We start from the raw sequence: 12,519 nt of genomic DNA on the forward strand, positions 1-12,519 counted from the left end.
ATCAATCTTTGGGAGAAATTTGTCGTTCTAGAAGACTTTTTTGATGGAACTAACCCGCATTTGCGTTAGATGTAGAAGAAAACCACGAAAATCTCGGTCAGTCTGACGGCAAGGTTGTGTGGTTATGTATCGTTTAAATACTAATTAAATGGATGAGCATGATCTAACATCACAACGAACACATTTAATGAAAACCTGACGAGATACAGAAACTGAAACTAACATAAGCACTTAATACAAAGTTACAGTTAACCTAGCTGATGCCACAAAGGTGACTCTAACCCATGATCCATCTACCACTGAGGATATTTTTACGTCAGCGCTGTGGTCGGTGCGAGACGGATGCGGAATTTGCATCGACCAACCATCCCTGGGATTGGAACCCGGTTCACCTCATTGGAAGGCGAACGCTCTATTCCCTGAGCCACCACGGCTCTTATCTATGTTATGTAAATCTTCTATATTTGTGAAAAAATTGTCATCAATATAATTTTGTATAATAGGAAGAATTCATTACTTACACGCTGACCACTCCTGCCCTCCCACATATATTTTGTTCGACTAAATTAATCAATAGTTTATTTTTCAATGTAATTAATAGATATATACAATATTTTTGACATCGGAAAAGTTGAAACCAATTAAAATATTTTAATCATCTATTATATTATCTTTCGAAAACGTAAATCGAAGATAATTGTAAATAGATAACAACTTTGTTTTCGGTTTACCAAATAGATAGGCAACACAATATTATGAACAGATGGTTTAATGTAAACAAGAATATTGTGCTGCTACTTATTTATCAAACAGATGGCAGAGCAATATTTTTAAAATCTTTATGCACAGCGTTACTGCTTGCTTTCAGAAACGTAAATAAAAGTTTTCAAGCTCGTTTTTTAAAAAAAATAGTCATTTCTACGTTTAAAGGAGGAAGTAGGGGAGAGTCGGGTAGCCCCACCCACCCACTGTCAATTTCATATGTATAGAATATTTTTTCAAATCAATGGGCCATCGGACATTAATTGTTATATTAAAAAAAGATTATTTTCATAGTTTCAAGTATTTATGCAGCTGTTAACATAGTAAACAATAGTTTTGAAAATATGTTGAATACAGTAGTCATGAAATTAAGAAAAATTGGTTGAATGTTTCGATTAAACTTCATTTTAATACTAAAAGAATAATTTTTTTCAATACATACAGCGTTAAAGTATGTAGTCGTAAGTTTAATTTGAGCAAAAACGAAGTTTATATGTGAAAAATTGTTCGAGTAATTACAAATTTACAAAAAAATTGGATTTCGGGTAGCCCCGCTCTCATGATTGTCTGGTATCACCGCCCAATTTTATTTCGTCGATAAATGTACGGTTGCAAAGATTATTATTTTATTGCTACAAATTTGAATGTTATATGCATTTTTAACAACAAATATTATTGTTATTAGATGATAGAATTCACTGAAAGTATATAAATATGTAATAAATAAAATAATTTTGTGATAAAAATGATAAATGAGGTTTATCTATTGTCAATACATTGGTCATTTTCATTTACACCTGAAAAAACAGTCAAAAAACATAATTTTCGTAACTGGGCGGGGCTACCCGACACATTTTGAAAAGAGCTGAAAAACATGTTTTTTTTAAACTTCTATTTTTTTAAGTTAAACTATTCTTTTTTTCGTTTATTCTTTTTGCATTATTTAATTATATGAAAAAATAATAGAAACATACAAAATACTGATTATTACTCAATATTATACAGAAATATAAGCAATACTCCTTAAGTGGGCGGGGCTACCCGACTCTCCCCTACATCTTTCTGAAAATTATGGGAACTTTACTTGTGCAGTGTAAACGCTAAAAAATGTTATTCGATCATTTCGTTTATTTTATTAATCATTAATCAGATAGTTTTAGTTATATCTTGTCATTTTGAGGTAAAATAAATCGTAAGCTAAAGCTAAAATAAATCTTACTTTTCTCCAGTCTTTGTGAATTGTAAATTGTAAAAAACTGCATTTCCATTTTCAATATTGGCTTTCAATTCTCCATTTAAAATTTCTTTTGACTTAATAACTCCTCCTTCAACATTTATTAAAACTTTTCCATTTAAATTTTGGACAATATTATTCTGGGAAAAAAACAATAAAGAAAATATTAATAAACACTCAGCAATAACGAAAGAAAATTACTGAATGGTAATACTATATGGCATTCATTTAAGAATTAATAAAATTAATATATTAAAATAAAACACATAGATGAACCAAAGAAGAAAAAAAATACAAAACAGAATTTTTCTAAAATATCTTTCAGCCTATTATCACATCCTTCAACATTCTTAAAAACATTTTCATTTAAATTTTAAACGATATTGTGGAGAAAGAAAAACAATAAATTACGGTGCTCAAAATAAAAAAACGGACCACCCTTAATAACTTTTGATCTAATGATCGGATCGTCACGTTCTAGGAATTAATCTTAATGGTTTGGGGGGGGGATACCACAAATATGCTAATTAATTAGCACAGATGATATTTTAAGTTACGAAATCAGATACAAAAACGTGCTTTCTCTGAATAAACATACCTTTTTTACCGGATTCGGATTTCAGACAACCAGAATATTGGAGGTGGCCACAATCTGGGAAATGTGATACCCATAGTTTGGTCAAAGTTTGAACCCTTTAATGTTAACCTCATTTTTTGTTTATTTCCCCATATCAAAGCGAATTAAAAAATTTTGGCACACAATAATAAAACTCGTTTATCCAAGGATATAAATATAAAAATTTTAAATATTTATTGAAGTAAATATTTATTATTTTTTATTACTTTATTTAAAAAATTTCGAATTTGTCAAAACAATTTTGAGTTGTAAAGAATAAAATTTTTTTCCATCACTGTAAAATGATGGGGTTTTTTTACAAAGACTGCTTTTTTTACTTTCGTTTACAAAGAATGTAATTTTACAAAGCAAATACAAAATTTGAGCAAAATCTATCGAATAGTTAATAAGAAATTTTATTTTGAAAAAATCGTATTTTTAAAAATCGATTTATCTGTTACTTATCAATCGATTTAGCTCTAATTTTATATTTTGCCAAGCAAAATTGCAGTATGTAAAATGATGTAAAAATTTGTACATTTACAACTCAAAAATTTTCCTACCATTATCAAATAAAATTATAAAAAAGAATAAATATTTACTAAAAGTTATATTTTGCATGGGGTTAACTTTAGGTCAACAAATTTTATAATTCTATGCAAAATATTTTAATTCCCCTTGAAAAAATTTTATGATATGAAGAAATACGCAAAAAATAAAATTAACATTAGGGGTCTAAACTTCAGATCGCTCTCCTGACCAACTATGGGAACCATGTTTCCCAGATTGAGATACCCCCTATATTTTGGGGATCAGAAACCCAAATCCATAAAAAAGGTATGTTTATTTAGAGAAAGTATGTTTTTATGTCTGATTTCGTAATTTAAAATATCATCTACACTAATTAATTAGTATATCTGAAGTCAGCTCTTGAATGATTAAAATTGAGTCCTAGAACGTGAAGATCCGATCATTTGATCAAAAGTTATTTAAGTTGATCAATTTTTTATTGTGCGCACTGTAATGATAATATTTTGTGCACAATAATGAAAAACAATAAATTACTGAAGACAATAAATTCTGCTTAGTTTCCATTCTAGAATTAATGAAATGAATATATTAAAAAATTACTATGATGGATCGCTTTAAAACAAAACAGCATTTTTTAAGTTTTCTTTTCAGTTCAAGTTGCTTAATGATACTTCCTTTGGCATTTATCAAAAATTTTCCAGGTATATTTTGGACAATATTCTGGAGGAAAAAATAATATATTGCAAACTATAATATACGATAATCAAAAATGAAATACAGTAAATTACTAAGCATTAATACTACATAGTTTACATTCAAGAATTAATGAAAACAATATACGGGTCATTCTCACGAAAACTGTCATTTTTCAGTTCATAAAATCCCAAAAAAGTAAAGTGAATAAAAAGCTCTGAAACTTTTTATATTAATAGAAATATGCAATGGCATTATAAAGAAAGTATATATCCTATAAATTATACTTAATATTTAAATTAATTAATTTTTTAAATAATTAATTTATAATTAATTAATTTGTAATAATTAAAAATTAATTAATTAATTTATAAATAAATTAATTAATTTAATAAATATATTGATTAATTTTTTAATTTATTTTTCAAATGAATTAATAAGTAAATTAATTATTTTCACTATTTAAAAAGTGAGGGAATGACACTAATAGTGAGGGAATGATATTTTATTTTAATGCATGTTTTTATCTAAGTTACATCTACCTAAAGTTTGAAAATGATAACATACTAAGTATATCTAATATTTATTATAATTTAGTCTTATATATTTAATAGTTTTTACAGGTTTGGGAAATAAAATTGGCTGGCACGATTGAACAGAAAAAAATTTAATAATATACTCATCTTGAATCATTCCCTCACTTCAGCGTCATTCCCTCACTTTATACACTAGTGAGGGAATGGCGAATTCAATAAAATTTAAAAATAACAGTTAGGCCTAATTAATTTCTGAAGTCAATCACATACAATTATATTCATACAAGAAAGCAACATATAATTATCCACTTTCTCGATGAAGTTATATTTTATTTTACTCTAAAAAATGACATGAAGGAATGACAAATGTAAAAAATTTTACCTGGTTTGATACATTCAAATTTATTCCACAGCAAAGCTTCTTTAAGTTGAAGATGGAAACATGCTGCAATTTTGTTCTATGATGCCAGTTGTTAACTTCTGAAGTTTTTATTAAAATATTTCTATTCTAAGAAGATTGCAGGTGATAAGAACATTGTTGTGAGGGAATGACGCGAAACACTGGGGACAAAGTTTAAAATAGTGCTGTGTTAATATTTTTATCAGAAATTAAATTTAAAATTGATTTTCTAAATTCTATATTTCAGTACTCCGAAATAAAAAACACGAATTTGTAAAAAAAAAAATTTTATTTCAGAAACAATTTTTTTTCTTTTTTTAAATCAGCAGTGGGGACAAGTGAGGGAATGACATATTGGTATATTTTAATTACCTAAAATAAATATAAAATAAAAATTGATAATTTTATTTTTATTCTTTTGTTAGCTTGCATTCTGAAGGACACTTTCCCTGAAATTTTTTTTTCGTAAGCTGTAAAACAAACATAAAATATACTGGGGACATGAAAATGACTGTTTTTGTGAGAATGACTCATACATATTAAAAAAATTCAAAAAAATGAATCTCTTGAAAATTTAACAGTTTTTTTTTTTAATTGAAAACTCTCTCAATATTTATCAAACTTTTTCCTTTAAAATATTGGTAATTTAATACGTGTTACATGAAAGTCATGAGTGGTAATTGGTCATTGGTAATTTCATTATCTTTTTTTTCCCTTTTGAGGTATCTTTTTATAATGATCTTTTAATATTAACTTTCTAGATCTTTCTAGATATTAACTTAACTAGATGATCTTTTAATATTAACATTTTTAGTCCTTTTTTCCATTTAAGAAAGAATTACGTTTCTTTACAAGTGCTTTTTTGCAATCTCGCAAATTTTTTCACTTTTGAATGCATGAATAAGTTTAATTAGATTATATTTACTTTCATTTTGTGCAATTTTTTTTTGTTTTTCCAATTAAATGAATTTGCTTTCTCTTAATTTTCATGTATGTCTCACCAGAGATTCAATATCTGTGAGGAAAAAACCAGCTAACACAATCTCGAAACAGAGTTTTGTTTAAACTTTAAATAGGTAGTAGTAAATCTAAAAGTAATATATAGTTTAAAGCACAAAAACGTGATATAAATAAATTATTCTAAACTTTTCATTTTAAACAATTTTTCCTTCGATCTTTAAGCTTCAATCAAAGCATAAAATGTTAAGATACTTCTTTTTACCTGTTTAAAAAGTGATAACAGATTACTTTTTTTGTATAAAACTTCTGCGGTCACGTCAGCTGATATTAAGATTTTTAAAACTCCTTGAAGATTCTCAAATTGGTTCCTATTTTAAAGTTTTTGAATGAGCATAATGTTCTGAAGAATATATGCATTTGAAGAGATATGTCATAAAAAAAGCATTCCGTTCAAATTCTTTTATCATAATGAGACATTACAAATTAAACAAAAATAGCTTTTAACAATAAAATTGTAACTAAACTGGAAAACATGACATTGTTTTTGCGTACATTTCTGGGTAAATTTAGTCCTAATTACTCCATCGTAAATCATTTTATTTACAATACTTAATTACAAAAAAATAAAGAAATTAAATTATTATGTAATATAACTGAAATAAATTAATCTGATGAAGAAACAATATAAATATAGATGTGATAAAAACATTAAACATATTAAAGCAATTATATAATAAAACTTGGAGGCTTCGCCCCCTGCTCGCCGACGCTCACCAACCCCCGGAACTGCTTTCGCAGTTCATTTCGGATTGCTTCGTAATCCAATACTCACTTTGCTCGCTCATTGGATACGTTCCTAACGTCTAGCTTTTGTATACTTTTTTGGATACAGAAGTTCCGAAAACTTTTCACTGTAGAAAATTCTAAACCTGTACATTTCAATATTAATTTGAAATTACAAACAGTTCTCATATTTTTCTTAATCACACTATTCTAAATTTCAATTGTTGAGAAAAGTAACTGTTGTAAGTTTTGTTTTAAGGTCTTTCCCACCAGAGGGCTAAAGCCATGTGTTGTAAAACAATATGAAATAGTAGTCTGAATAGTAGAGAGAGAGAATTTCTTTAAAAACACAATTGTTAATTTGGGTATTTGGCGATACAACACTTATAGAATTGAAGGATTTGTTACGTCAAGCACTCAGGTATCTTAATTTTGATCTAGTTGCGCTTCAATGTAATTTTGATTTATGTTGCTAAGTTAACTATCAAAAAATTCTATGGCTGGTAACAGCATTTTTATTTTTTAAGGTGTTTATTTTTATTTCTTTTAGAATTCGTTCTTTTTTTAGCGAAATGTTTTTTAGCCTAACAGAATTCTTTGCCGACTGTTTTCTCTATAAATGAAGAAATTAAAGTAAATATTTAAGTGTTGTGAAAAGAATCTTATTTAGTTGTACAAAGTACTTCAGTCAAAATTTGGGAGCCACGTAAGAGAATTATACATATTTGATCAGAAACACATCATTAAAAGGCAGAATGCTTTGGTGTTTTCAAAACGTAAACAAAACAAGCCAAACGTTGCCACCATCGGAAAAGAAATGCAGCCAAAATTTGGGAGCCACGTAAGAGAATTATATATATTAGATGATGAAAAAAAAATTTAAAAAATTCAGATATTCTATTGTACTTATGTATTTCTGTATGTATAGTATACATATGATAAAAACCCACGTATTTCTGTATGTAAATGTATGACAAGAACCTATGCTTACGCATTTCTGTATGTATAGTACACGTGTTACAAGACTATACGTATTTCTGTTTGCATATGATTACAGGTTTGCATATGATTGTATACTAGGAGGCTCCGCCCCCTGCTCGCTAACGCTTCCCAACCCCAGAGAATTGCTACGCAATCCTATGTGGTTCACGCCGTGAACCATGGCTCGCTGCGCTCGCTCGCCAATGAACACAATGTTCTAGCACAAAGACATAATATATTATCATCAAAGACATAGTATTTTATCATCAAAGACATAGTATTGTATTTATGTAGAAGAATTCTACCAATGTTCTTATTGACTTTTAAAAAAGTATATTAGCTATTTAGATTGTACATGGTGAAAAAATCAAAACATTAGCTAAATAAGAAACATATTAGCAAAATAAATTATCAAATATTGCTTCACTAATATTCTGTATTTTAAAGCGTGAAAATTCAATGCATTCAATACAAATACTTAAACGTTTTTTAGACGTTTAGGTAGCCCCCAGTAGAAAAATATCAATTCAACAGCGGCCTTTTAAAGCATTCTCACTTCAATTAATTAATTAATTCCTAATTGGGTATAATATGAAAAAAACACAACTACTTCGATTTAGTAGGAACAACATATGACGCAATGCTAAACGAATGGAATTTAGTTGTTGTTTATTTAGTTATTGTTATTAGTAGTTGTTGTTATTTGTTTTAGTTGTTGTTGTTTATTTAGTTGTATTTAGTTTCAATAACTTTTCTTTATAATGCAATAAAATCTGGCGAGCAGCTATTTAAACGATCGAACACTTCGTTTGTTTATTTGTGGCTTGAAGTTAGGCTCGCAGAAAATGCCGTTCATGGGTTAAATTTAGTAGGAACAACACAACCTGTGACGTAGGCTATATTATACCCAATTGAGTTTAAATTAAATATTGTCATGTTTTTAGTGCATGAATCTGAATTGAACAACCTGATAATGCTCACTCTGGTTATTGTTATCTGGTTGCTCACTACGTGCTCTTGCTCTCCGAATCCAATCAATTAAAAATGAAAACTGTTGCCAGCGCGAGAAAAGAAATATCATCGGTTTTATTGATACATACATACGTACGTATTAGAGTTTTATATAATATAGATATAGTATACATGTGATAAGACTATACGCATTTCTTTGCATTTTGCTTCGACAATACTAACATATATTCATAATGTGTCACCTACTAACTGCATAGTGGACTGGCGGCACATTATCAGTGTTTATATATATATTTTTTGAAGTTATACTTCTTATGCGACTTCCAACAAGGTTGCGTTAAACGTTTAACGTTACATTTTTATTGGCCGGGAAATCACGTGGTAGGATCCAGTTTTCCCTCATTCATTTCCATATTGTTTTGGTTCTCACTAGCATAAAAATAATAAAAGTATTGTTTTTCTATAAATATTTTTTTAGTTTGTTTTGATACACATATAATTTAATAGGGTGGTAGTTTTTATTTTCAAATTTAGTGGATAACAATTGTAAAAAATGAGTGAAAATAATCCCACGGACAATGCGACGGATTTAAGGTTATGTCAAGGTACGTCTCTTGTGAATATCAATTGATTGTTAGATTTTCTCTTCTGAAATTACATTATGACGCATTCACATACATTATTAATACAAATACATTTTTCAGGGCGAGACGATGAGGCAACCACAAGCACTTCCACTGGTTCAGGAGGTCCACGAGGGAAAAATGCACAATATTATGGTGATTACAGAGCACTGAAGCGAGCGGAGCAGGAAAAAGAGTCGTTGAATAGAACTAGTGATCCTTCTACCACTGCTGATTCTTCTACTATTAACGTCACAGATTGCGAAGTTTAACTTCTTCTGCGCGGAGGGACTCCACGCACTATTTTTTTTTATAATATTTTTGTATATATTCATATTTTTCTCACTTTTTATTTCGTTAATTTTATTGTGTTTGAATTGTGGTTAATTTATTATAATAACAAGATAAAAGAGTTACACAAGTGCTATTCCTTACAAATGATAAATGAAACAATCCATCTTAAAAATACCATTTAATTTTAATTAATCCGTGGTATATTACGAAATTAAGGGGATGAAAATGACAATGAAGACAAAATGTTATTACATTAAAATCAAACTTTAAGTACTCTGAACATGTAAAAGTTGCCAAGAAAATAAACAAAGAATCCTTTTTTGAAGACAATTTGTCAAAAAGACCTCTTTTGCTTTTCTATAATAATAAGAGATAAATTATATTATTTATTCGGTTACATTTTACACATAAGTATACCCAAGCAGTTTTATATAAGTGGGCCACAGTATAGTTATCAACGTTTTTATACTTAAACATGATTTCAGTATGTGTTGCTTTTAAGGTGAAAGTTAACATTAGATGACAATGAAACACTGAATTATATTACATATTAGCTCATTGTTATTTCTCATATCATGTAAATAATCTCCCTCGTTAGAAAGTTATAAAAAACTACTTTTCCGTTTTCAATATTGGCTCACTTTAATATTTCTTATTTAAAGGATTCCAATCTGTTATCATTATGTTAGTTAACAGATTGACCGTGTTAACCATCGTGTTAGATTTATTTAATATTGGAAATTAAGCAATAATAAAAAAAGCAAAAAAGATTTTTAAAACAGCCTTAAGAAATGCAGTAAATTTTCCATATTAAGAACATCTTATAAACAAAAAACAATTACTAACTTATTTCGTCGAATAAAAAATAATAACGATTTCATACATTTTTAACATTTCAATTAAAACGAAAACGTTCTCGTTTTCTCGTTTTCAAAGCATAAACTTATCGACGAATAGACTTTACACAATATATATATATATATATATATATATATATATATATATATATATATATATATATATATATATATATATATATATATATATATATATATATATATATATATATATATATATATATATATATATGTAGACACGCACAACCAGAGTAGTGCATTTTGTAAAGAATGCTATTATGTATGTTTTCAAAAATAGATTTCCATTCTAATTTTCAAGAACTGAAAAGATTTTTCGTATTAATGATATATTTCACGAATTATTTTCATTTATTAAGAGTTACCACTTTACTTCAGTATTATAAAATGAATTCTGAAAGTGTGTTAAAGTCTAAAAACAGTTTTGAAAAAAAATGAAAATAAATTCATTTGCACAATAATGCTAAGCTTAAAAATTTTTATAACAAGATTTTCAATAAGTGATCTTTTTCTATGTCGCTCATTAAATCTCTCGCACATTAGAATTTATTTTTAGGGTCTTTTATGCTCGGCGCTAATGAAATAAAGCTTTTTTTATGACATGAAAAATAGAACAGTTAACGGAGTTCTTAAGCGATCAGAGAAAGTATTTTTTTTTGTCCCTCATCACTCTTATCTAATTATTTTAATTCAAGAATTTTTGAGTTCATCATTTTCACTTTCTTTTTTTTAGCAGACATTTTAAGGTGTTTTTCTTTTATTTTTGTAAGTAAAATATCATCTTCACTCTTTTAAGACTCAAGTGGGCAAACATTTTTAATTGTATTATCATGAACTATGATTTTAACTGAAAATGAGATTAATGTTTAAAGTTTGAGGTACTTTTTCGCACTCTTTTTGCATATTGATATATGCTCAAAATTTTTTAAAAACCGTTGAAAAAAGCTTGATGAAAATTGAGTGAAAGTCACAAGGTAAATATTTACATTTATTAAATGATCATATTTTTCGAAATTTTACCTATATGAAATTTCGAAATTTCATATATTACATAGGATGAAAAATTATTAACATAACCTTTAATATACTATCTAAGTTAATCACTTTTCCGTACTTTTAAAGTAATTTTAGGGTATACTTGCACATTTTTAACCTGTCTGTGGGCCATATTATGCCAACTAAGTTTACCGCGGACCAGTAATTTTTTAAGGAAACGAGCAAAAAATATGTTATTTATATAGTAAAAAACTAAATGATAACAATATGTAAGAACTTAAGTTACTTATCAGTTTTAGGGACTGCTTGTAGGTGACTGCTTTTCTAAGTTTTCGCCAACACGAACAATAGTCCAACAATTGATGAGTTACGAATGTTAACATCACTATATATTGTCAAAGAATATCTATAATTAACAATATATCACCATATTTTGACAATTTTACTAACTTAATTTATTTCCATATTATTCAGTATTTTCGTTACTCGAATAAAATATGTCAACATTAATACCGTATTCAGTAATTATCATGCTATAGTCATGATGAAGGTCTCAATATTTTCGTGTTCTATAACTATAGTTATCAAAGATAATAATAATGGTAAAATCGTATTTGCTACACTTTTGTATATTACTGTGAACTAATAACCTGTGCATACCAAAATCTGGCGTTGCTCTTATGTGTTGGTGAACTTGTCTACATGGTTCCTATCTTGTATAAGTACCGTACTTAATGAATTGCATTCTATATTATGGTTCAGAATACTAATATTAGGGTTCAAAATACCAATAGTATGGTTTAACTTGAAAACTTAATTAGGTCACAGCAAATTTGCTCCCTATTAAGGTTCAGGATACTAATATTATGGTATCTGATATCAATATTATGATATCATACCAATATTACGGTAAATTACATTCCCTTAGATTCAAATATCGAATCTGTAAATTAAATTTGGCATAGTAAGATAGGCATTACGTTAGTTTTTAAAATTCTATTTTATTCATGTAACTTTGCTGTTTGCTTACGAAAAAAAGAAGATTTAATTATTATAATTATGCTATCATCAGGGTTTCTCTTTTTGGAACATGGTCTGTTTAAGAAAAACACTTTTTCTAACTATTAATGTTAACTTAATGTTCATTAATGTTAACTTCGTATTTTGACACAATGGCTTTCTTAAGACGGAGATAATTCATTTATATTTCAACAAAGTTTCCTTTTTTCAATGTTATTTAAAAACAAATCTATTCAAATTCTC

General features: G+C 27.7%; 1 protein-coding gene across 5 annotated transcripts in view; it reads right to left on the reverse strand.

Annotated features, from left to right (window-relative positions):
* LOC107436417 (uncharacterized) overlaps window positions 1-12,519 on the reverse strand; it is a 145,312-nt gene that overhangs the window by 62,857 nt on the left and 69,936 nt on the right. For all 5 annotated transcript variants that reach the window (XM_087159950.1, XM_087159954.1, XM_087159953.1 and 2 more), the window contains exon 7: window positions 1,982-2,136. In XM_087159950.1, the coding sequence (XP_087016076.1) occupies window positions 1,982-2,136 (155 nt within the window). The remainder of the gene's footprint in view (window positions 1-1,981; window positions 2,137-12,519) is intronic.

The sequence above is a fragment of the Parasteatoda tepidariorum genome, chromosome 3 (genome assembly GCF_982258835.1).
Source record: "Parasteatoda tepidariorum strain Cologne lab strain chromosome 3, Ptep-v5.0, whole genome shotgun sequence".
Taxonomy (NCBI): domain Eukaryota; kingdom Metazoa; phylum Arthropoda; class Arachnida; order Araneae; family Theridiidae; genus Parasteatoda; species Parasteatoda tepidariorum.